The sequence below is a fragment of the Sinocyclocheilus rhinocerous genome, unplaced genomic scaffold (assembly GCF_001515625.1).
Source record: "Sinocyclocheilus rhinocerous isolate Xijiao unplaced genomic scaffold, SAMN03320098_v1.1 scaffold3008, whole genome shotgun sequence".
Taxonomy (NCBI): Eukaryota; Metazoa; Chordata; class Actinopteri; order Cypriniformes; family Cyprinidae; genus Sinocyclocheilus; species Sinocyclocheilus rhinocerous.
Genome location: NW_015652302.1, coordinates 352,698 through 376,057, shown reverse-complemented (window position 1 = coordinate 376,057; position 23,360 = coordinate 352,698). Strand labels below are relative to the sequence as shown.

At 35.7% G+C, this 23,360-nt stretch overlaps 2 protein-coding genes across 7 annotated transcripts in view; both read right to left on the bottom strand.

Annotated features, from left to right (window-relative positions):
• Window positions 1-162: 162 nt before the first annotated feature.
• Window positions 163-23,360, bottom strand: part of LOC107714616 (casein kinase II subunit alpha) — a 23,935-nt gene continuing 737 nt past the window's right edge. Inside the window, exons 1-17 of one of the 6 annotated variants that reach the window (XR_001636998.1) lie at window positions 23,249-23,340; window positions 22,045-22,134; window positions 21,852-21,930; window positions 21,720-21,778; window positions 21,226-21,354; window positions 20,887-20,998; window positions 20,694-20,795; window positions 20,434-20,484; window positions 20,276-20,335; window positions 19,962-20,045; window positions 19,562-19,672; window positions 19,280-19,381; window positions 18,982-19,082; window positions 18,686-18,834; window positions 17,518-17,607; window positions 16,064-17,090; window positions 163-178 (exon numbers count right to left, since the gene is read on the bottom strand). Coding sequence is in view for 5 of the 6 variants with exons in the window: in XM_016520524.1 (XP_016376010.1) it covers window positions 16,966-17,090; window positions 17,518-17,607; window positions 18,686-18,834; window positions 18,982-19,082; window positions 19,280-19,381; window positions 19,562-19,672; window positions 19,962-20,045; window positions 20,276-20,335; window positions 20,434-20,484; window positions 20,694-20,795; window positions 20,887-20,998; window positions 21,226-21,326 (1,188 nt within the window). In the remaining variant the exon portion in view is untranslated. Of the gene's footprint in view, window positions 179-15,332; window positions 17,122-17,517; window positions 17,608-18,685; window positions 18,835-18,981; window positions 19,083-19,279; window positions 19,382-19,561; window positions 19,673-19,961; window positions 20,046-20,275; window positions 20,336-20,433; window positions 20,485-20,693; window positions 20,796-20,886; window positions 20,999-21,225; window positions 21,355-21,719; window positions 21,779-21,851; window positions 21,931-22,044; window positions 22,135-23,160; window positions 23,182-23,248; window positions 23,344-23,360 lie in introns of those variants that run through there. The other 5 variants (XM_016520524.1, XM_016520527.1, XM_016520528.1 and 2 more) reach the window with 5 other exon arrangements.
• LOC107714618 (uncharacterized) lies at window positions 9,703-13,831 on the bottom strand. Its single transcript, XM_016520529.1, has 14 exons — window positions 13,375-13,831; window positions 13,065-13,126; window positions 12,885-12,917; window positions 12,740-12,793; window positions 12,537-12,596; window positions 12,377-12,412; window positions 12,214-12,258; window positions 12,065-12,103; window positions 11,927-11,968; window positions 11,727-11,771; window positions 11,576-11,617; window positions 11,424-11,501; window positions 10,388-10,714; window positions 9,703-10,307 (listed from the first exon to the last, which is right to left on the bottom strand). The coding sequence occupies exons 1-14, from the start codon at window positions 13,467-13,469 to the stop codon at window positions 10,114-10,116; spliced, it is 1,152 nt and encodes a 383-aa protein (XP_016376015.1). The 5' UTR covers window positions 13,470-13,831; the 3' UTR covers window positions 9,703-10,113.

Below are 23,360 nucleotides of genomic sequence, written 5' to 3'. Positions count from 1 at the left end.
GTATCAGTCCATATCTCAGACTTCTGGTAAAGCTTTCACAGATCCAGCAGGGAGTCTTGTGAACACCACAGGACGGGAAGCAGTAAAGCAACGATGGAATGACAGGTGTCCAAAGAGCCTGGCTGGCCCGTTCCAGCTCTCTCTCATTCTTGTCCCTGCAACACACACACACACACACCTGTGGGAGAGAGAAAACTCCTTTTCTGTGACTTGAGTTTCTGCCAGCTCCCTCTGTGTCAACATTTCTAGTCAGAAAACACGATCCTGTCCACTTATACCTGCTTTTAGCTAATTGTTTCCTGCTGGAGAGGCTAATATTGAGCTGCTATTGTTGAAATAGGCCTGCTAATTTGCCCTCTCCTAATGCTGGGTTACACAGAAAACAGTAGAGCATGACTAATGTGGCAAGATTTCGTCAGGCTTTCTTTTTTTAAAAGAGCTCTCAAGTAATAGCAATATAACTGTTTCCATGTTTGAGAAATATATGCACATATACAAAATATATACACTGGTGCCAAAGTTTAACAATTATGAAGTTTAACTATTATAAAGCAACACAAAAAGAATCTGAATGTCTTTTATCCTTTTTTATCAGGTAACAAGCAAATTTGGTAATAAATGAGAAAACTTTATCCATTACATCAAGTATCCAAGAACTGAACTCTAATCTTGGATTCAAATGACTTTCCCTCAGGTTTTAGTGTGCACCTAAGTCTTGACTTCTGACCCCTGATATCACAGTGAAGTAGAGGATGAGGACAGTGATGGCAAAGGTCAGTGAGGACAGAAGGAGTTGGACTTTGCAGCTGCTTCTTTCTCCTCATTTGACTGGCCTTAGGAGAATAAGTCCTTCTTGGTTTTACAGCACTCCTAATCCATACACACACTTTTATGCCCAAACATGTGTTCTCAAGACCCCGGCTTTGATGCATCCTCTCTCCTTCTATACCTCCCTCCCTCTGAATCCCTCTTTCTCTCTCCATCCCATCCAAATCCTCAAGTAAGAATGTGAGTTAACAAGTTTTGATTGTAAAAGAAGCCTTGAGATCCTAAGGGCCAATCTGTCAGCTCCCTGTGGCTCACCACAGAGCCATTGGCTTCATAGCAGACCCGAAAAAAGCAAAGGAAGAGAGTGAGAGAGAGAACGACCGAGAGACAGAAGGAGAAAGGTGGTATAACCCAGTCCCAGTAGCTCAAAATCAAGACTTGGTGTACTTTGTCCTGTTCAATTGGGCCTAGAGTTTAATACTGGAAAAATCTTCCTTTGCTGTCAATCAAACACTTTAATAAAAACAAAGTATAACATTGCGGTCTTGCTCACTCTCTCTCTGCCCCTGGGAGAGTGGAAATGCGAGGGGTGCCTGTGGAACTGTGAAAATCCCTCCTTTTATTGCCATCAGCTTGCAATGGAAAATTGGGTTTGCAGAGGGGCCCATCTGTTGGACATTAAGCAGCCACCTGGAGCTTTAGCCAATCATGAAATTAAACATGAGTATTAAAGAAAAATGAAAAATCTCCACTCCCAGACATGTGGGTCGCCCAGTCTTTGCCGCATTTAATCAAATTTCCGACAAGAAGCAAAGGCTTAGTTCACAAGGTTGTCACCCACCACCCCGCCAGTAAAACCACTTCTGTTTTTCCATGTTTTAAAAGAATAAATAAAAGCTGGTATATATGAATATTAGCCTAAACTGGTTTTTGAAGTATACTAAACGAAACTAATTTTCTTATTGAGTGATTTTGTTCCAATAGGATTACCTAAACATTCTTAACAAGAACATTTACTTGAAAAGCCAAACAAAAAGAAAAAAAGATTTTTTTAATCCACTGGAATATTTTAGATGCATGCTTAAAACAATAAAAAAATAGCTTCTCTTAAATTCCCTTTGAATTACATCATATATTTTTTTCTGAGTCAGTATTTTATGTAATTTAGGTTCTCAGAATAATTTGTCCTTTTTATAGGATGTTTATATATTTCTGGGCTGAAAACAAGACAAAAAGAAATTATTAAGAGAATAGTTTTTACATAGAACAGTTAGAGTTAATTGTAGATGCAGAATCAGCATAGAGGCTGTTTTTATGGGCTGGTTTCAAAGACATAAAATTTAGTCCTTGGCTAAGGTGCATTCTCAGAGCAGAAACACCATTAATAACATTTAAGTCCGCAACTAAGTGTAAACTTTTCAAAAGCCAGACAACTTTTTCTCGAAACGTTTATATCAAAATGATGCACTAAATAAGCACAGAAGCAAAGCTATGAACCTGATTCTTGACAGTCTTCTTTTTTAATTATTAAATGTAGTATATTTTGTTGAATAACAGCTACTTTGACTTCAGAGAGTTGGAATTTTGTACAGAAAAATTAATTGGGTGTTTCTTCTACTTTTGGCCATGTGAACCTGTCTAGAAAAATTATTTAGATTATTTAAATTTTCTACTAACATTGTGCATGCAATATCTTTTTGGTTTATCATTTCACTCTTTGTAACAATATTTTATGTTTTAAGATTTAAAGTCATCATCAAAAAAATCTATACATAGACCATTTACAAAATAGCAAAAATATAAATATATATGAAGGTATGGAAAAACATTTCAATGACAATTATAATATGACGTTCACTAAAGAAAGAAACCTAAATACAAAGTTAGTTGTTAATTGTCATTAAAATCAACACCTGGGACATAAAATTGTATATAGTTGAAAAAACACCCAATTCCAATAAAGCACAAAGGAACTTAACTCAACAGTAGAGGAAAAAGTCAGCAAATATTCCTGAAGCTCTGAGCCTAGATGTTGGGTTTGAAAATTAACCAGACATAAAGATACTGATCAGATCCTTCAATGAGCCACATTAAAGTTTTGAATAAGGATTCTGGGAGTTATTTCTTGACATTTCCCCAACCGACAAGACCCCCTATACCCCCTTCACACATACTCATTTCATCCATCATTTAATATCTGGAAATTGCTGATTTTACTCCGACAGGCTCTGAATAGCATGCTTTTGTGTTAAGGCTCTCTGCGAGGTGCTGGAATTGGACGAAATTAGTCTCTCTCCTCTTCCTTCTCCTCTTTCTCCCTCTGCATCTCCTTCCCATTCCTTGTTCCGCCTGGAAAAGCCATTGCAGAATAAAACCCCACTTCCTCCCGCAGAGGCTGCAGCCAGACATGGAGCAGTCACACATGTTCCCCCTCACTCCACATAGACGGAAACAGCCCTCCATGGTGAACACACATATTTGCTCACACGCCTGATCTGGTGTGTGGTTCGGCGTTTGGTCTGAGGACAAATTGCATTGGGGGCCGCAGGGGGTTTCTGGACCCATAGCCGGAAGATTTCAGGGGTCTGAAAAGAACCAGACTCATTGGCAGATGGTCACCTATCCAGCAGTCATCATGGGACAGCAACTCAAACGAGGCTTCAGTCATTATTACAAACTCATGATTTGGTTTTGTCTGTAACAAAGCAAAGATTTAGAGACTCTATTGGATGACCAATAAACCCATCAGCTTTGTCAGCATTTAGGTCTTGCTCATAGAATTTCATGTTTCAGCAGAGTCTCATTATTCGTGTTGGTCTTTCAAAATCAGCGCAGAGAAAAAATATTTTTGATGTAGTATCTACAATAGTATATTTATCCGTCCAAAGTGGTCACTTCATGGTCTCGTAAACAGAGCCAACTGGCTGATCTATTGGTATGTATAAATTTGGAACATGAAACATTCGACATGCAGTTACCAGTTTTCCAATGAAACGCTGAATCAAACAGACTCCTGGGTGGTAATATAAACCTGAGGGAATGTACACACATTCCGTATTTATGAAATATAACTTAATGCAACATAAACACGAGCACTTCGAATATCAGCGTGGCACAACTGAACAAACAAAAAGGAAATACTGAGTAGAGTACTTATATTTTAGACACAACATTCCCAAAGATACTTTGTCTATTCGTTTTTTCAACGAACATCCAAATCTGGAAACACATCAGAATCATCCGTCGCCTTTCTTCAAATAACACATGTTTGTGGTGTTTCTGAATGAATCAGTGTTTGAACGAATCGTTTAAGTGAATGATTTAACTCACTCATAATACACGAAAAGTCACTTATTCGCCACCTACTGGAGTAGGAATTTATAAAGACAGAACTGATACAGATTTGTCCGAGATGGTCACTAAATAAGGTAAGTGAGCAAAATGTATCTGTTTTCATTTCTTATGGCTATTTAGGTGTCGTGCTAATTGCGGAGGGTAAAAAGTTCTGTGTGGAATCTACAATGAGGTAAATTTAAGTAATACAACATTTTTTGTTTGTCTATAGGTCTGTTTTAAAGTGCCTCTATTATGAATTTTTGAAAATTACCTTTTATGCAGTGTGTAACACAGCTCTAAGTGAATGAAAACATCCTACAAAGTTTTAAATCTGAAAGTGCACCGTATAAAGTCACTACGGAGTGAAAACAACCATAGCCGCCATATTGAAGGGACGTTCCAAACCGAAGTGCTCAAAACTGGCCACTTCAAAGGGCCCTTCAGAATGAAGGATTTCGAAGGGTACAACTGATGGACACTTCGGGCTGCATGATCCTTTGCGCAGGTTCTTTGTATGATGACGGCGCCTCCGTGTGGGCACGTGATGATGACGCAGAAGGGCACTTCAAGGAACAGTTGTTTGGTCCCTACACCCATCAACCCTTCCAAGCTCTCAATCCGGAGGGTAAACCCTTTGAAGGGATTAGGGCATAGGGATGAGCCTTTCCGAATGGAATGAAGGAAATGTCTCTCTAAAGAAAGAGTCGACTCTGAATCATTGAAACCAGTCGTTTTTAAAACGAATCCCAAGCCGTTTCATGTTGACGTCAACATGAAACATTAGCATATTGCCTGCAAAAATCTGGGAAAACATGATTTTCGCGTTGGTCTGAATGATAATGCAAATTCATTCTTTGCCACTAGGTGCTGCTTTTGGAGCGATAAAATAACTGTTACCGCGGCATCGTTGTACACAAAGCAGCACTGCGCTCACAAACGCTGCTTTATCAGGCATTACAGGCATGATTAAATTAATCGAACAATCACCGCAGATTAGCGTCACGGAAAGTAGGGGTTTGGAAAAATGAATCGTTGAGCAAATAAGGTAAAAATAAATGCATATTATAAGACAATGAAAGTGTTTTTTGACCTTGCATGCATGTCAACCCCTTGTTGCGGACTCCCAAAACCAAAATATGAACCTTTCATAATTCTTAATAGGGGCACTTTAAATTGAGAAGTCAACTGAAAAAAAGACTGTGGTCTCTAGAAAGATAAAGAGAATGATTAAAAAAAAAAACAAGTAGACAACCACAACGAAGAGGGAACATATTTGAGTGATTTTGGTTAAATGGAAAAACAGTGAGTTGTGTCTCAATTTTCCAATTTTGTGTATCAAGCTGAAATATGACTCACAAACTCAGATTGACTTATTTATTTTCTATGTGGCTTAAATATATTCAACATCAAACCACACAGACAGCATTCAGGTCAGTGTATCCGGCATGGCCTGAGACCAGCTGGATGTGCTGATGGTGCTCAGTGAAGCACTTGGTTTTACAGGGCTCGAGTCCCAGGACAGAACCTCCATAAATGAGGAATCTGAAGAATGTGGAGCACCGTGGTTGGTGTTCTTGGACAGAGTTGACAACTTTGACCCATAAAAAAAATAAAAAATAAAACCTCTTTTTAAAGGCTATTTTTGCTCTATAAAGATTGATTACTTGTGAATCATCTGCTGTCCTGGGTGTACTGTAGATTTACATATAAAATATATATACACACAAGACACTGGAGCTGCACTGTGTTGTCCCAAAGGCTTCATCCAAGTGATAGATCTTTCTGGAGATGTTAAATGTCTCTAGATTTAATGCACACAAGATGCGTAACAGGTCAACATCTTTTTCATGAGAAGTATCATAGTATTGGAAGGTAGAATCTGAGACTGTGAACGTTGAAATCTTAATGTCAAGAAGTGACAGATTTACATCACTGTACAATCTGCTGATGTCCATTGTTTGTGTTATGTTGACAGGCTTTGATGTGTCAGATCAGATGCCCCTTGTCACCTTCCACACGTGGGAACTATTGCTGTAAAGCCGAACGAGATGACAACATACAGTATGACTCCTAAAACTGGGTGATTGCCATTGAGTACTAGATCTGTTCAACGTTGTTACAAGGTCTGTAATAATTTTAAAAGATGCTTTAAAGGGTTCAATACAAGTTAAACTTAGCTGACAGCATTTGTGGCATAATGTGGTATAAATAATTTTGACTTGTTCCTCTTTCTCATTAAAAGAGAAGAAACCAAATCGAGGTTGCAGTGAGGCACCTGCAATGAAAGTGAAAAGGGCCAATTTCTGGAAAATTTAAAAGCATACTCTTTTAAAAATAAAGGGTTTTTTATTGGTATTTTTGAAAAACCTTTAACATCCTTGGAACATTTCCATTCCACAAAAGGCTCTTTAGATTTTTTAAATATTATTCACAAAAAAAAAAAAAAAACTTTTTAAAATGAATTAAGTTGATTTTTCTGAGCTCATTGGCAGATATTTGTTCTTGTTTAATCATAAATCATAAACTTCATTTTGATCAGTTTCTCATAAAACAAGACTTCTTATTTTGTCATTTTGCTTCTCCAGTAAGAATCTTTAGACATTCGCTCTGAAAAACAAGACAAAAATACTGTGGAAGAACGTCTTTTCTTCACAGTGTGATCAGATGTCATGTTGAAAGCTACTTTTATATTTTAATTGTTTGTTTGTTTGCTTATTTTTTATTTTTTGGAAAATTAATTAAAAGTCAGTAGTTGTAGATCTGTTGGAAGTTGTATATTTCTAGACTTTAAAGTGTTGCTAATACAACTTATTGTGCTTCCTAGGATATTTACATTAAGAGAATAAACTGACGTATTTGTTTTCCTTAAAATTGGTCTTTAAAAGCTCTTTAAAAAGGCTTATCCCTCATCAAACCTGCAGAAAGCATGTTTAATGCATTACATAAAGCCTAAACATTGGTCAGTATGTTTATACCTTTTAAGATGCCTTGTTTTTCACAGAAACACCAATTCGATGATGCACAGAATAATTCCATTTGAAATCTAGTCCATACTGGTTTGCTCAAAGTCAGCTTTAGTGCTTTACTCAGTATTATTCTTATGCATCACATCATCAGATCAGGCTTTTTTGGGAGTGCTGGTTGCATCGAGTCAGGCGTTATTTGCATGATGCGTTCCACGAGAGATTCAGAGATTCGCGGATGTGTCGATGCAAATTCAGGAGAACAATGAACTCGGACAAACGTGTGTTTCCCGCCGAAGGGCCGTTTAGAGAGACGTGTTACGCAAGCACTGTGAGATGAGATTTATTGCAGTGGTACATTATCAGTTAACTATTCTTAAGTGGTCAGATATGAAGGCTATATTTAGCCTCAATCTAAAACGAGAATAACAGGACGGCTTTACAGCCTTTCAGATACAAACTATGTCATTTATTTCTCCTCTTTCTAATGCACGCTCTTAAAACACTAAATCAATGATTTATATTTTTAAAAAATTTTTCAAAAAAAAAAAAAAAAAAAGGTTCTTTTAAGAACTGTTCACTAAAAGGTTCTTTGGGGAACCAATAATTGTTCTTCTATGCCATCACTGAGAAAACCCCCTTTTGAAACCTTTATTTTTAAAAGTCTAAATGTGAAGCTTATAATTTTAGAAAAATTTTAATTCGTTTAAAATAATAATTTATAAAATAATTAAATAATATTTACTACATTTTTCTGTTAAAACTGGTGTATTATTTGATCTGTAATTTTGTTCTTGTCATTTTTGCGGTCATTTTAGGTTTTTACATTAAAAAAATTTGTGCATCAATTCAGTAAATTTCCCACATAATTGTAAATGCATTTCACACACAATTACCAAAACACAAGTAAAACATTGGATTAAACATGAAATTTAGAAAAACTGAAATAGTATTTTCTTGTAAAACCTACTTCAATAATCTTTGTTCTATTTACTGCTTCATAAAATCTTTTTTTTTTTTACAGTGTAGGTATTGTCATGGCAATGAAGCACTAAAATTATAAGCATTTTTTGCATCAATTTTTAACACTCATAAACTTAATGTTTATATCTTGTGACTATACTATTGAAATGAGTATGAGTGAGTATTTTTAAGGTTACAGATTGGCCACTTTCACTTACAGTTGCCTCACTTGTAACCCTGAATGTGGTGTTTTTTTGTTTTTCCAAATAAAAGGAAGGACAAATTGTGCCACATAGTACAGTCGACTGAGCTTAACTAGATTTTTTCCCAAATAAAAGAAGGGACAAGTTGAATCAACACAAAGTGCAGGCCTGGCGATTGAGCTTAACTTGATTTAGACCACTTTAATGCTTTTCATAACGGCCTGGTAGGAAGTTTTGTTTCATATGATCTATGTCTCTCATTCAACAGGATTAGTTGTAATTTGATGGTCTTTTTGGAGACGAATGTGTCTTCAATAACCTCCAATATTACCGTGTGAAGATCGATAGACCGGCTGGACCAGCCGCGCAGCTGTGAGTGGAGTTGTTTTTTCACAATTGCTTTGAGTGAGAATCTCTTGTAAATCTCCTTAGACATGCTGACATCTCTGTCACGATTACGAGTAAGAAAAAGACTCTCCGAGGTCTGGTAGAGTTGATGAAGCCTGCCATAGTCGAGAGACTGCGTGATATATGACCCCGACAGGACGCCATCGAGCCAACGGTACCTGCGGCCCCTTTAGTTGGACACGGATTGTGAAAACCCACCAAAATCAACACCGTAGGACAAATAAGCACCCGCGGGAATGAGATCTATATGGTAAATGGAGAAGAGAGCGGGATCTGTCTGATAAACGGATAGGAAAGGTGGATCTGGCCGACGTATTAGACACACTCATCACCATCGCGTCTATAGAGCTGCGAGCTGTCTTGTCATAGCTGATAAATACCCTCTATTTGTCTGTCTAAAGCTACATGCTGAGAGATTTAATCATTTAGCTGTGTTAAATCAATGATAGACTCGCAGCAAGCCGTTCTGTGCGAGCTGGGACTAAATTTAGCAGAAAAAGCACCGTTGCTAACCTCTGACCTGAAAAAAAGCCATTTAAATCTTTTAAAATACTGTCAGTGGGACACAAATCAGTTCAGTGGAATGAATGGAACATTAGTGCCATTAACTGCATACATGTACTATGTAGTAAATATTGGTACTTAGGGAGAACAATGGTAAAGTGGGACACTTCTGGAAGTGTAGCTTTTCCTTGCACTTTCTAAATGCCATATTATCTGACATTACACTTTAATGGAAAATTTCGGATATATACAAATGATACAAAATACTAAATACTAGGGGAAAACAAAATAAAGAAAAAAATGGACAAATTATAAAAAATGTATTTAAATGATTATAATAATTATTAATTACCATTAATTATATTATTAATAATATTATAATTAACATTTTCTTCTTAAAACACCCATTAACACTATGCTAATAATAATTAGTAGTAGTAGTAGTAGTATTGTTTGTCTGATACAATTTATTTATTTAAATTTTTTTATGTGTCCTAAGTCAAGGAGGCTGTTTCATAATCATTTATTTGTTTGATACAATTTATTTAATTATTTATTTTTAACATTATTGTTATTTTATTTAATATTATTATTTTTACAAAATGTGTCTTAAGTCAAGGAGGCTTTCATAATCATTTATATATATTTTCAATAATATTCACATCTCATCTCAGATCATAAAACTTAAAACCGATTAATAATGATTTATTTATGCAAGTTCAACAAACAAACCAAGAAAAAGGTATTAGTTCAAACAGACATTAAAATCACACTGTCAAAATAAAAAAAAAATTTAAAAAGTAGATATTGGGCAAAAAAGTAACTCTCTACAGAGGAAGCACCACATATTCCAGCCTCTCTCTGCTGTCGTCTCTGTCCAAAAGTTCACTGTTCACTCTTTCCGGACTATCAAAATTCAGCTGTGCTCTTGGGTTGTTGGATGCTCGTATTCTCTTAGTGGGACATATTTACCTCAGCTGGTTCTGATAGCTCATTGTGTCCTTTTGAATCTTCTGGTCCACATTAGGGGCATCCAGACTGTTGTTCTCTTCCGTGGGATGTTCAACAGATGTTTCAGTGCATCCTGGGATCCGATCGGCCAATTCCCTGCTGTCGTTCAGTGTGTCCTTGTTAGCGGCATAGTTTAGTTTCGCTTTGATTCCTGCATAATATTTAATCAGAGTCTCATTAGCAGTGTTTGTCTGATTATTTATCAATGAAATGGTTTTATAGTGAACTAACCTGAGATTTGTTCTTCACTGTCAGCATATAGGTCTGGTCTATCAGGGGTGTCCACAAACTCTGGGCTGTCTAAATCCATTGCTCGTCTGTGGCTCTCCTGCTGGTGTTTATCAGTATCATGTGGTTTACCAGTCTGGCCTTTGAGGTTCATTCTACCGGCAAAACTCTGAATTATGGGATCCATCTCTTTCATAAAGTCCAGATTTTGTCTGCCTGTGTCTGTGACCACAGAGTTGTGTTTTTCTAACATCATCTGGGTCCTTGGAGGTCGGTATCTCCTGTTCTCCTCAGGTCTGTCCATTTCCTGACTACTAATGTCCTCCATCACTGCACAGAATTGTAAGACGATATTTTCAGTAAAAAAAAAAAAATTACAAAAAATATATCCTATTTATTTAGTGAGCCAAAACATGACTTATTTACAGACCTTGTGAAATTACAATTTGAGTTGTATAGCTTTTAGTCTGTGCCGGTTAGCTTTAAGACCATAAATACTCTTTTACCAAAATTTACTTTTATCAGATACAACTATTGTTGAAAGGCTTTTTTCAATGTTTTTTTTTTTAAAGAAGTATCTTTAAAAGTCTGCATTTATTTGATTCAATATTATTTCAATTTAAAATAACAGTTTTTATTTTAATATATTTTGAAATGTACTTTATTCTTGTGATGGCAATGCTGAATTTTCAGCAGCCATTTTGCCAGTCACATGATCCTTCAGAAATTATTCTAACACGCTGATTTGGTGCGTAATAAATATTTCTCATTATTATCAATGTGACAAACAGATTATTTGATGAATAGATAAATAGAAAGTTAAAAGGAACAGCATTTATTTACCATAGAAATCGTTTGTAACATTCTAAATGTATTTACTGTTATTTTGGGTCAATTCCATGCATCCTTGCTGAATAAAAGTATTAATTTCTTTAAAGTAAATTAAATAAAAGAGAAAATAACAAAAATCTTACGGACCCCAAACTTAGTGTATGTATTCCAACAGATTTGATCACATATACAGTATAAAACTTCATACCTGTTGCTTTATCAATATGTTTGTTTGAGCCCTCAGTCATGTCTATGTCCATGACAGTCCTGTCCATACTCATACTCTCTATATTAACACATAATATCACATCAGCAGATATAAACAGTAGCAGAGTGAGAACAGATGGAACTATTGCTTACCTGCTGAGTTCCCATAATGCTCCTGTAATGCCTTGTGGGTGTCTGTTGACCAGAGTATGTCAGTGAGTTTTTTTTTTATTTTTATAAAGAATCTTTTTTTTAATGGGAACAACGTTAATTTCAACAAGTCACATTAAATCCAGCAGCATACCTTTGAGTATTGTTCTCAGTTGTAACCTCTTGTCGCTGTCGCCTTCTGAAGCAAACAGTATATTGAATTAGTTACATGCCTGCAGACAATTATGATTCTATTTTACAGGCTGGAGTGTTTCTGTCAAATAACTTACAAATGGCAAAAATCATCTAACAGCTTGCATGCAGAAGTATAATGAATATAATACAGGTCTCTACCTCTGCTGTCTTCAGTCACTGTTCTTTCTGCTAATCTGCTGTCTGTTTAAAAAGGAAATTAAGAAATAATAAATATCTAAACAATATATATACGTACGTTTTAGCTTTATTTTTCATGTGTTTTACTTGACTGATCACCTGAGTTGCTACTCTCAACTGATCTCTCTTCAGCAACATCTTAGGAAAGACCAGTTAGAGAGATCATGTGTTTTAAAAAATCAGTAGACAAACTAATATTCAAACATCAGTCTTTTTATTGAATTGGATAGAACAAATTGTTAATTTACCTGCAAGATCTACCAGATTCGGTTTGGGTGTTGTATTGGAAAAGTCTAAATTAATCAAAACACCTTTTTAGACTCATGAATTTTTAAAGCAATATATCCAAAGTGCAGACACATATGTTTTGATAAAAAAAGAAATAAAATAATAAGAAATAATAAAACATACCAGCAGAGTCGACAACAATTTCTGGGGCTTTACATTCTGTAAACAGAGAAAAATCATGTTAAATAAATAAATGTCATGCCTGTCTGGAATTTCTTAAATCATCAAACATATACAGGTCTGAATATTACATCAGTTTTTCCAACACTGTCTAATCACTGACCTGCAGTCGGATCTGTCGGATGTACAGGATCCAGAATCTTCTCTGTTGCTAGAGCCATTTCTAAGGAAAAAGGGCTCCTGAGGTCAGAAACCAACAACCAATAGCACAGTGGTCTATTTTCTGATAGAGTATTAATCGCTCTTCCCCTTCACTTCCATGCAACAGACTCAAGAAAGGTCATACTGAAGAAACAACTCACAGACCTGAGAGCTGTGTTGGATCAGTGTGGTCAAGAGGCAGATTCATTTCAAATGCATCTGAGGAGAGAATGTACAAAATCAGAATAAATAATGAATGTAACATGGATGTAAATGATTCCTTTAGCAGGAAGAAAAAAAACATGCTCACCCTTCAAAAAACGTAACAAATCTCCACTTCCTTCTAAAAAGAAGAGTGAATTATGTCATTATGAATTATTTAGAATAATTCTATTTTCAAAGCAAAGCAAATATATAATTGTGCTAAACATAATTATAATTAGAATACTATGTTGTCTGAAAACCTAAACACAAATAAAATGAAGTTTACCTCTCATAGCTGCTGAGCGGACAGCGTTTATAAAGACTAGAAGAGTCAGGCAGATGTTGGTCCTGAGCCAGGAGGGAGAACGAAAGGGAAAATTAACAACATTTTCCAAATGTCGATGTAAATGAAATGTAAACACACATTTAATATTGTCGAGCTGTTGTGCAATATCATTCATTTTACACCAGCACTCATAAAACAGTATTTGAAAACTAGTAACACGGATCTTGTATTTTATTGTGGAAAATCCTGACTAAACATATCACAACAAAATAAATCCAAATAAAAGTAAAAGAGTAGTTTGGTAACTTACAGCTTCATGGTGAGTGCTGATGTCCTTCTGAAGGGCCCATGTGTCATTTGTGGCTTTATACGAGTGCAGGTCGCTGATCTGGACAATAGGGTCATAGATGACCAGTTACAGGGACACTGGAGACGAGGCCTGAGAAACCAGCAAAGACCTGTTTGACTCTGAATGGCAGGTGTGTTTTATAATAATAAGGGGATGCATGGCTGAATTCACCCCATGGCATTTCCTGCCCTTCACAGAGATCCACTGAAGGAATTTGTTTGTGCCATTGTGAAGAAATAGGAAACCATTAGATTAAAGGCTTCCGTCTGTCTATTCATTTACCTTATATACTTCTCAAAAGTGGTTTTAAAGTAACACTTGAGGAAAAGATCTTTATAAATAAAAAAAGCATCACATCAGAATTGATCTCTACAATGAGGATAATAACGTTTAGGATGAATACAGGTAAGAGACACTTTCTGATAATTTGTCATTGGTGTTAAAATGGTATTAAAATTGTTTAAATGACATACCCACCACACAATATGATTTAATATACTGATAATAAAGGAAGGAGTATTAAAAATTACAATTAGAAATGCATCTTCAAACACAAATAGATCAAAAATCGCAATTTTCTCAGGACTTACCAGCTCATTGGGACACCTTCAATGCAGGGACACTTACTTTTAAATAGAACAAAATTAATTGGAAATGTAATTAATAAAACATAACACATGGTTTAAGCTTCTAGGCTTAATTAGGGTTAGAAAGTATAGGCAAAGATTTCAGAACTAAACGTTTTGTGGGTGTTTTTTTTAGTAATATAATAATATTAAATGTCAGTGTCCAACTTTACCTCTATTTAGAAACGCTTTCAAACAAAACAACTAAATATTCTGTAAGAACTTCTGTAACAATCCCCATTTGTTGAATGACATTAAAAATAGCTTTAAAATCAAAAATCAAAACAATTCTCTTATACGTCCACTAGATGGCAGACAAAGCTCAAGAAAGAAGGTGTAACGCATTGGACTACGCCACAAACGTGCAGCACCCTTTGCGCCAAATGAAAACTCGTGACGGCCAGGAAAAACAGGACACATGGAAGACGGAACAACTAAAAACGTTCTAACGCTATTACACAAGTCTATTACACATACTGGCTTTTTAATGCATTTGTCTACTTGATTTTTATTTCGTTTTATTTATGGTCTATTTACTTTATTTTTAGAATGTTGTGAAATCGCACAAAATAAAGTTTTAAACTATTTTACACTGTCCCAGTTTTAGGCAACAAATTCGCAAACATTTTAAATCAGGAAATTAACAGTAAATGAAGCATAAAATAATTAGTTTGACGATTTGGTGAAGCACTACATCTCTAACAAAAAGAACAACAAAAAAACGCTTTTTAAGAATATTTGTGACCCTGGACCACAAAACCAGTCTTAAGTCGCTTCGCCTCCATGCCACGATGCATTGATGCAGTAATTCATGCAAAAGGAGCCCCTACCAAGTATTGAGTATATGTACAGTAAATGAACATACTTTCCAGAAGGCTAAAAATGTTTTTTTTATTGGTCTTATGGAGTATTCTAATTTGTTGAGATAGTGAGTTGGTGGGTTTTTGTTAAATGTGAGCCAAAATCATCACAATTAAAAGAACCAAAGACTTAAACTACTTCAGTCTGTGTGCATTCACTTTATTTAATACACGAGTTTGACAATTTGAGTTGAATTACTGAAATAAATGAACTTTTCCACGACATTCTAATTTATTGAGATGCACCTGTATAAATCTCAATTTTGAAAAATGTACCCTTATGACTGGGTTTGTGGTCCAGGGTCACATTTGTCTTTTTGTGTGTGACAGCAGTAACTTTTGTTTTGTCAGAAATTGGTTTGAATCGGTAATAACTCGAGAACTGCGAAAGTTATACGAAAAATTAAACCTAGTTTTCAACGACAGCCAACAATTGGTTTCCTTTTTTTTTTATTGAATTCCATATAAATGTGAGTGAGGTAGCCTCCGTTTTTCCCACCCGACTTCAAACCTACCATTTATGTAAGGACCACTGTATTAGAAAGGCTGCATTAAACGTACAGCTAAATAAAGCAAGTGACATGGTCTTTTTACTTAAACAATATATTTTCTCTTTTAAATGATTTATAAAACAAACAAAATCTCTGCAAAAGTATCTATTGTAAACTTTAAATGAATGAATTTACAATACAGTAAAGATATTTAGATTTGAACTTGTCACACTGAACACAGGCAGAGGACAAACATGAGTTCAGCCTCCACTACAGAGCTAATCTTCAACATCTGGTTATTTCACTACTAGACAAGACCAAAAGAAAGAACAATTTAAGAAACACTTAAACAATTAAGGTATTAAAGATTCAGTTTGTCTAGACAAAAAGCTTTGGGAGTGACACAAACCGTCCACATAATATTCTTATTTGTTCTTCAATCAGCCCAACCAAAGGCAAACCACAGTAAAACACAACATGCAATGCTAAATTGATATTTCACCTGTTTAATTGATTTAATCGTGGGGTAGAAAGAAATTTGTGTATTTCACTGAACAGTCGCCTCTCAAAAGAAAATTACAAAAATTCTTCATAGTATCAAACTAATGTCTGAAACTTCTTAAAAACTAACAAAAAAAGACAATTCCACTCATGCGTACACACTCACACCAACACACACACACACACACACAGAACTGAAGGTAACACAAAAATTGGCATATTATTGATTGTGTTACTCAGTAATTGGTACAAGTCCTTGAACAGCAACTAGTGAGAGTTTAACAAGATCCAAGACCAAATCCAATCAGCCTGCAATATACACAGAGCCAGCACAGCTGAAACAAAAGAGCTTCCATTATTGGTAAAAGAATGCTTCGTTACACAATGATCCAACACAAATCAGAAATGTTAAAGTAGTTTTGATTGGATCTGGCCTTCAGTCCAAATGCAGAGCTGAAACATGACTCCATCAAATCTGTGTTGTCTTGTCCCCATAATATTCTTCAAAACCAAGGAACAAATCACTCCTTATCTGCATTTATACTCGGAGAGGTTTAATATGACAAGGTTTTGTGAAATTTGTGATCAAGACTCGTAAAAACAGGGACTAAAATACCAGGTACAACAAAACAAAACAAAAATCTCTCCCAAAAAACAATTAAAAATAAGTCAGTGAGTGAAATGGTTTGAGCACGAGAACGCTAGAGGGACATATAAAATTAAATTTTATTATCCTTCTTCAGGTGGACATTTAAGTGTTTCTAAACAGTCACGGCGAGTGAAAGTTCACACCCGTTTGCTTTTCTAACTCACACAGACAGGTGCAAAAACATCATGGGTTTCTTTTTGAGTTCACAAACCCCTAAACAACAACTGAGGAGAAAAACAAAATAAAACTGTAACTTAACATTAGTTCTGTGTTATTTGCAACATCATAAAAATAACCACAAATTAAATCAATGCCCCTCCCCCCACCCCCTCACCACTGATTCACAATTCCAAGCAGGCCCACAGAAGAGAGAGACGGATAGAGGGATGTGAGAAAGAGAGGGGGGATGTTGGGGCAGGTGGTGTTCAGGGCTGGGCTCCAGCGGCAGTGGGCACTTGTGTGGCCATTGTGTTTGGGGCAGGGATGACGGGCGAGCCGGCGCTGATGTTGGCGATGTTGGGCTGTGTGCTCGGAGTCATAGAGGCGATGCCTGCAGTGTGAAAGCCACCGACACGTTTAACCTAGTGTATGTTGAAACCTGAATAAGTCTCTTAAGAACATTCTTGGCAAATGTTTTTAATCATAGATTCAAGTTTCACCCAATGAACATTGTCATTTACTCACCCTCATATCATTTCAAAACGGTTCTTCAAAACTTTCTTCTGTGGAACATAAAATATGATATTTTGAAAAAATGCTTGTTTTTGTCCATAAATGAAAGCCAGTGGGGTCCAATATTGTTCTGGACTCTACTGACCTGCACTGTATGGAGGGGGGAAAGTTTATCTTTTGCATTCTGCAGAATAAATCACTCAGGTTTGCAGTGACTCGAGGGTGAGCGCATGACAGAATGTTCATTTTTAGGCGAAACATCCCAAACAGAGGTGAAGTGCTGAGGTGAAAGGTAAACGGTTTACCTGCCATCAAGCTAGAAGAGCTGACAGGTGTGGAACTAGCAGCCATTCCTGCAGCTGGCGCTCCTCTGCCCTGGTCTTTAACTATAGGATCTATATACAAAAACATGAAATACATTATCTCAGATATATGACAAATTATGACATGAAGTGTCCATCAACGTGTACATCAGTTCCATCTGATGCCAGTTATACGGTTACATTGAAATGTACTAACCCAGGGCTCAACAATAAACATGGCCTTGTCCTAGTGTGATAATTTCTAGTGTTTTTGCCTATTGCATTTTATAGCCATTAAATCTTTTAATGTTGTTGATCATTTACTTGTGAAAGTTTCATTGAAATGTTATTAATATAAACAAAGGTAACATTACCTAGCTGGTTGACAGATAAAGTTGTTAAACTTGTTATAATGACATCAAACATATTGAGACAAACAAACAAATCAGTAATCTAACAACAATATGTCAATGTTAACATAGGTGAGGTTTTGAATTTATAACGGTAAGTGTTTAATTATAGCTTCATCAATTGGGCTAGTATTACCATTTATTCCGGATCAAATGTGACCCCGGACCACAAAACCAATCATAAGGGTAAATTTTTTTTTTTAAATTGAGGTTTATACATCATCTGAAAGCTGAATAAATAAGCTTTTGGATGATGTATGGTTTTTAGGATAGGACACTATTTGGCTGAGATATGACTATTTGAAAATCTGGAATATGAGGGTGCAAAAAAAAAAAATCTAAATATTGAGAAAAATCGCCTTTAAAGTTGTCCAAATGAAGTTCTTAGCAATGCATATTACTAATCAAAAATTAAGTTTTTATATATTTACGATAGGAAATTTACAAAATATCTTCATGGAACATGATCTTTACTTAATATCCTAATGATTTTCGGCATAAATGAAAAATTTATAATTTTGACCCATACAATGTATTGTTGGCGATTGCTACAAATTTACCCGTGCTACTTAAGACAATGAAATTAAAATAAAAAAATGCTAGTGTCATCAAGTGATCGGAGACCTTGCAGGGTCCATTATTCACTATATGCTCAATGTGTATAATAAATTAAGTCATCAATTTATTCAACTGTGTATAAAAGAACACGCATGCAAGAATGTACATTAAATTAGAGACTGGAGAGATTTTCATGAACTCACAGAAGTAAGGGTGGTCCATGGCCTCGCGGGCTGTCAGTCGGGCCTGGTGGTCATAACGTAGCAGCTTGTCCAGAAAATCCAGAGCCTCGGTACTGACCAGGTGCTGATTCTCACTGTGCACAAACCGTTCCCATCTCTTCCGGGAGTGTCTGGGTGAACAAGTGAAAGATGGTGCAAACATGACTACACACACACATACAGAACTATGGAGATAATTTAAAACAGAATACTTATTTTAATCAACTTGATAAAGAGTCTGTCTATCTATGCTGATCAACACTGTATTAAAGTCATACCTGCCCAAAATGTCATTAAAGCGTGGGTCCAGCTCAATGTTATATTTGTCAATGTAATCATACAGGTCCTCGGTACCCAGAACCTTTGCAATCCGAACCAACTAGAAAGAAAAATAATCACATCAAAAACTAAATTCAACAGACAAATACCCAGCATAATAAAAGCACCCAGCAAATATATATATATTTTTTATACACAGCAAATTTATGAAATCACGAGTTGAATGACTGAACATCCTTGCTATATGTTTTTAATAAATAAGGCTGTTCGTGCTAAAATCAAAAATAAATGTTTGACCTGATCATAGTTGTCATGTCCATGGAAAAATGGTTCCTTCCTGAAGATCATACTGGCCAGCATGCATCCAAGACTCCACATATCCAGACTGTAGTCATACATCTAGATACAAACCAAAATATTTTTTACAACTCAGAAAAATAAGCTGAAATTCATTAAATGTGAAATTTTAACTATGGAATACTGACAAAAAAAACAAAAAAAAAGTTTAACAGACCGTTAATCTGAAAGAAAATTATTAATGTTCAAGAAAACTCAAATCCTGAATTTTAGGACACTAACCTGATAGTCTACAAGTAGTTCAGGGCCTTTAAAATATCGGGAAGCCACACGTACATTGTACTCCTGGTTTGGGTGGTAAAACTCAGCCAAGCCCCAATCAATCAAACGAAGCTTTAAAAGGTAAAAATGGACATTCAACAAGTCAAAATTAAAAATGTCAATGAGGTAATTTTATTCAGCAAGGATTTACCTTTTAACTTGAAAAAAATAAAAAATAAAATCAATTAACATTGATAAGAAAAAAAAAATACTTGAGCATCAAATACACATATTAGAATGATTTCTGAATGATCATGTGACACTAAAGCCTGGAGTAATGGCTGCAGAACATTCAGCTTTGCCATCACAGAAATAAACAAATAACGCTCAATGTTGGGTAAACTCTTAACTTGGCCAATACCTTTCTGTGCTCATGGTCAATCATGACATTGTGAGGCTTTACGTCTCTGTGCATTATTCCCATACTGTGGCAGTAGTCAAGAGCCTGGGGATAGAAGAGCGGAGATAAGAATTAGATCCAACATCACTTTGAGCAGAGCACTTAATGGGCACTGTTGAAACTTTTTAACCTAAACTATGGGCAAAAATGAAACCATTTGCCACTGCAAAATAAGCCAGACAGACAGATATTGGATGGTTTTGTTCCATGATATCACTTTATAAAGACCCACTTTTAATTATTTTTATCTATATTTTTATATATTTCTATCTTACCTTAAGAATTTCATACATGTAGAAGCGGATGTCGTAGTCTGATAAAGTTTGATACAGTTGCTGTGAAGAAAAAGATACGGTTTACTACATCATCAAATTAAAAAAATTTATTCTCTATGGAGGGGCGTCAAAAAAATAAATAAAAATACATCTCTAACCTTGAAGTCCGTGTTGTTAACATGCTCAAAAACCAGCGCTGGTGTTCGGGACTGTACATTGAAAATAAAGCAGAATGGGTTTTAAATCTGATGGCACACAAACAAACTCACACATATATACTTTGCCAATGCATCAAGGTTCCAAGAAAATAAACAAAACCTGCAAGTCATTAATAAAAAGAAGGGGAAAAAAACAAACTTTGTCTTGAAGTTAGGAAGCCAATGGAAAGTAAACTCCCTAAATATTTTCATAAACATACCACAGGATCCTTTATGATGTCTAAAAGCGTTATTATGTTGGGGCCTCCTCTTAAGTTCTCCAGAATTTTTATTTCTCGTTTAATTTTCTTCTTTTTCACTGGCTAAAAATAGAAAAAAAAAAACAGAAGCATAAACTGACATATCTCCAATCAAATCATCTATACAAGTGTGAATGCAAACATCCAAATATACCTTAAGTATTTTGACGACTACTTTCTCATTGTTAGTGATGTTTATGGCTTCAAACACTTCACTGTATTTTCCCCGGCCAAGCTTTCGCACTAACTGATAGTCATCCTGATTTCTGCAGAATACAAACATATAGAGTACAAACAATGTGAGTTTAACACACTGAACGTGTCAAATATACCACGCAAGCCACAATAAGTAATAAGCAGCACATTTGATCCAAGCCCCTGAAAGAGAACAACAAAGAAACTATCCACAGGGATAATGCTGCATAATTACAGGTCAAATTGGCTATTTATAGTGCATGTAATTTAAAAGTGCTAAAAATTCAAGAAAACGCACCCCCAGTCCACCACATGGGATTCATAGTCCCAGTACTCTCTGGGTCGCTGTGTGTTTACATCAGGGTAAACTCGAGAGCGACTTGGGACAGGGCCAGACATATTCTACACAAGGTATTCCCTGAAACACCTGGAAAGACAACAAAAATACTGAAAGATTGCAGGATGACCAAAAAGATGTTTTACAAATCTAACAGTGTTGAATAGAACAGTAAATAAAAACTATGAATTGTATGATGAATTGTATGATCTAGACTGGGGTTTTCAAAATAGGGTAAGAAAGTGAATTTTAAATTTTTAAAAAATTCCCGTTTATAAAATAATGAATAAAGAATGATACAAATAAGCAAATAAATTAACAAATAAATACATCTAAAAGTACAGTACTACAATGAATTAAAAAAATAATGTAACTAATGTAATTTTTTTCCTATTAATATTGACATATATTTACAGTATGAATTAAATTTTTATAACAAGGAACCATATAAATGCCTTTGAAATTTTAAGATGGGGTCTCTTTCATGAGGATAATATTTGCGGGTCAGTAGCATCTAAAAGATTGAAAACTACATTAACTACATTAATTTCACAAAGGTTCATAAATATACTTGTACGGGTTATTACCTTGGAGGGTTCCTCCAAGCAGCAAATGAAAGGTGGAGCTGATGAAGGCAGATGTGATGACTTTATGGTGGAGCATAGGCTACAAAATAAATAAATAAGCTTGTTAAGACATCTGATAGTCAAGCAAACTCAGAGTAAACCACTTTAATTTGCAATGTAATATATTTCCAGAAGCGCCACACGAACAACACACCTGATTGTAATTTGAATGAAAGAGGACATCCAGGAGCTTATTCAGGAGACACAGCAATCCTATAAGTCATTCCTCATGGCCCTCCAGATGCTGGAAAGCACAAGGATGTTGTAAACTTTACAGACACAGCTGTGCAACATCAGCCTGGGTATCAAAGTACTGATTTATGGACCAACGTCCAAACCAACCAGGCCACTCTACTGCCATATAGTCATCATTAGACTAACAAATTGCTGTTCGTGACAAGCCGTGTGATCTTCCTGAAAGAATTACTAATTATTAGAACTACATAAATTAGCTTAATTAAAGCAGGGGTGGGAGAGAAACGCACCACAAACACACGGAACACATAAAAGCCTAACTAGGGATGATATTGAAGCACTACATAACCTCCATTATAACGAGGAACACTCATTACATTTTCCCTTAAATCAATATCTTGTTTTGAGCCACAGACCTTATGCCACAGCCAAAGAAACCGGTCAAGCTCAGTAGAGAGCTTTTCTGCATTCCCAACTTTATCTACATATAATCCACATTATTAATTAATTGCAAACAAGTCATATAAACAATATAACAACAGGATTTCTCAGAATCTTATTATCAGCTTCCAAACCAGCTGTTAGCCAGCTAACCGCTAACTAGCATAGCGTTTGCCACGCCTAAGTCATTTCTAAAACATTTTCCGACGCATTTAGCTAATTTACCCTCCAAATTGTTTATTACATTGTAAAGCACATTATATAAGCATAAACTAGTTACTATATGAACACAGGGCTAAATATCTTAATGTTTTATTGCAGAAACGCTGCTAGCCGAACGTGGCGCGACACGCCACATCAAAGCTAACGCCGCTAGCTACATTCGCACAAAAGATAAAACAAATTTATACAAGTAAACAAACAACTATTAATATTCATAAGAATCATAAAACATACACGAAGGTAATATTTGTGTTTAATCGGACCTGGAATCAAATAGTCCATTTATGTATGTTTTTATAAAGAATACGCGACGGGTTTAGTGGTTAGCAAATAGCACTGGCACGCTCTGTGTCGCCAGCAAATAACACGATATGTATTCACATAAGCATGTATTAACAGCGTAGTGCCTTACGTGTGTGTCCTTATCTGAAGGAAATATTAAAAAGTTAAGTCATGTAGGAATACAAGTACCAATAGGTCGTAAATGCATACTGCATTACCTCTCGGCGTCTCCTGGTAGACAATATGGCGGATGCTGCACTGGAGAAAGGCTGCGTATCAATACCTAACGAGCTGCTCAAAAAAAAAAAACCTTCGGAACGGGCATGTGAT